The sequence below is a fragment of the Hipposideros armiger genome, unplaced genomic scaffold (assembly GCF_001890085.2).
Source record: "Hipposideros armiger isolate ML-2016 unplaced genomic scaffold, ASM189008v1 scaffold_105, whole genome shotgun sequence".
NCBI classification, from domain to species: domain Eukaryota; kingdom Metazoa; phylum Chordata; class Mammalia; order Chiroptera; family Hipposideridae; genus Hipposideros; species Hipposideros armiger.
This window is the reverse complement of record NW_017731455.1, coordinates 3,615,113-3,617,557: the sequence shown is the minus strand read 5'-3', so window position 1 is coordinate 3,617,557 and position 2,445 is coordinate 3,615,113. Positions and strand designations below refer to the sequence as shown.

At 35.7% G+C, this 2,445-nt stretch overlaps 1 protein-coding gene across 6 annotated transcripts in view; it reads left to right on the top strand.

The window, feature by feature from the left end:
* DCLRE1A (DNA cross-link repair 1A) overlaps positions 1-2,445 on the top strand; it is a 32,003-nt gene extending 29,558 nt beyond the window's left edge. For all 6 annotated transcript variants that reach the window (XM_019646678.1, XM_019646680.1, XM_019646679.1 and 3 more), the window contains exons 9-10: positions 1,474-1,615; positions 2,243-2,445. In XM_019646678.1, coding sequence (XP_019502223.1) covers positions 1,474-1,615; positions 2,243-2,331 — 231 coding nt within the window. In that variant the 3' untranslated portion in view covers positions 2,332-2,445. The remainder of the gene's footprint in view (positions 1-1,473; positions 1,616-2,242) is intronic.

The window sequence follows — 2,445 nt, the reverse complement described above, 5'->3', positions numbered from 1 at the left end:
CTGCACTGTATTTCTGAACCTGATGTTGAATAATAATGTATGTCAACTATAATTATATATACATATAGTCACAGGACATGGAGTAGAGAGTGGGAATGGAGTCAATGGAATTGTAATAGATAAGCAAGATATTGGGGGTGGGAGGGCAGTAGATGGGGGGGTTTGCTTCTGTGTGAAGGGTGAAAAGGATAACTATTGCATTGTTCTGAACACCTGAAACTAACAATAAAAAAAAATGAAAAGGTCAATCTGTAAGGTTTCTAGGTGCTGATGGTGTAATAGATGATGAAAGTTAGAAAAAGTTAAGAAAGGGCATATGGTTTCCATTAAAAAAGACCCAGAAGGTGAGGTTTATTGACTGTCTTCCCCGTCTGCTGTAAGCTTCCAGGTGAAGGCTGTCTCTCACCCGCCATTCCAACACCAGCACCTGGCATTAATAATGGGACAGATACTTACTGATGAGTGAGTGAATAGGTGGATGGGTGAATGGATATCAGCATCTTTTAGAACACTTTAATAGTTTGGAGTATATATGATTAAGGAAGAAAAGGGAGACTTCGGGAAATCCATGATGACACTGTGTGCAGTTCAGATTTTATATTACTTTAAATAAAATTCAAATTTTATTACAAATGTACACTAAGGCTTTGAAACTCTGGGACTAGTCATAAGACCAAAAGTATTAGACTGTTTTGGATCCCTTGTGCCTCCATTACCATTAACTGGATTTCCTTTATCTTTCAAAGATTGAACTTGGGTTATTGATTTTCTAAAAATGTTATCAAATGTCATCACTTATAATGACTTTAGTTTGGAAAGTTCTGTATTCTACCCCTGATTTACTAGGGAAGCACATTACTCCCAATTGTAGCAGCATGAAAAGTTTTAATATTATTCCAGTTCATGTTGAAAGGTGGGAAGGAGTAAGCATCTGAGAAGAATGCCACTGTGTATCTTTAAAATATATGTCTGTTCAGTATGTAAAATGATTTCCATCTTTCTATCCATTTGTCAATCCCCTTGTTGGTGTATATGCATGGGGATACGTTTGGATTGATGTTTGCCACTGTTAATATTAGTACCTCTAATGGGAACATACTATTAGATACTAGTAGCTCTAATATTAACATCCTAATAGTAGTAGGATTTGGAAAGGTGGGTTTTTTTTTTCTTTTTTTCGGTAGCTATCTGAATTGTAACTTTTAATACATAATTCTGTTTAAAGTTACCCCATCTTACTTTTTTTCAGACTGTACTTAAGCATGTTTAACTTTAGGTAAGTAAAGGGGAAAGATTTTTTTTTTCAGTGATTTTATTCTTTTGGAAGCCTGGCATTAGATAGTTGCACGCTAATGCTTACCAAGTAAAAACTCCCTGTAACTATGCCGATGTGACATCCTTAATCATTCTGTTTTATTCCACCTAACCCATCTTCATTGACTGTTACATCAATAGCCTATTTTTATTTACCAGGATTTACAGAGCCATTTGAAGAAGTGCAATGGGAGATATGATCAGATTTTGGCTTTTCGACCTACAGGATGGACACATTCTAATAAGTTAACGAGCATAGCAGATGTTATTCCCAAGACCAAAGGAAACATTTCAATATACGGTATAATTATTAGATGTCCTCACTTTTACTGTTTATAATGACTTTACATTTTAAAAAAGGGCTGTAGAATTAAGATGCAAGAAAAACAGGCACGACAGAATCTTTAAACAATTCAAGAGTATTTAAATTGCTCTGTGAACTCTAAATCTGTATCTTTAGTACATTGTAAACTGATTTAAAGGGGTATGACCATAGTAAACAGACATGGACTAATACAGATCATTTCGTTTGTATGATCAGTGATAAGTAGAGGAAATTGTAGAGCGACTTGAAAGGAGAGTGTGCAGTTGTGCACTGGAAGTTTTGATGATGCTGTGAAACAGAGCAGGGCGACAATGGATTAGATGTGGTGATAGTCTGAGTTACAGACTTGAATTTTTTCATCTCTTAGAGGAGGTTTACCATTGTCCTCAGAAGTGGGTTTATTATATTGATGGCTGATGGAAACATTTTCGATTTGTCACTACCCCAGTGATTTACTTTCAGGCTCTAAAGACCCCAGTTTACTCAGAACAGGCCCCTCTCTCCCTTTCGCTGTAGTACTTTATCTTCAGTTAAGAAGATAGAGGGATTTTTAGGATTTACCTTTTTTTTTTTTTGCTTGTTTTTTATGTGTGCAAAACTTAGGGACTGGAATCCGCTTACTTGCTCTGGAAATCAAGAGTCTCCTGCTTATTCTTCAAAATTTACTCATATTTCTTCCAAGATTTTCCTGAAACTAATAGCTGAATGAACTGCTTAAAGGGAAGAATTGTTTCAAAAGAAAATTTCTTCCAGGATTTCCCTGAAATTCATAGCTGAGCAAAGTGCTTAAAGGGAAGAATTGTTTC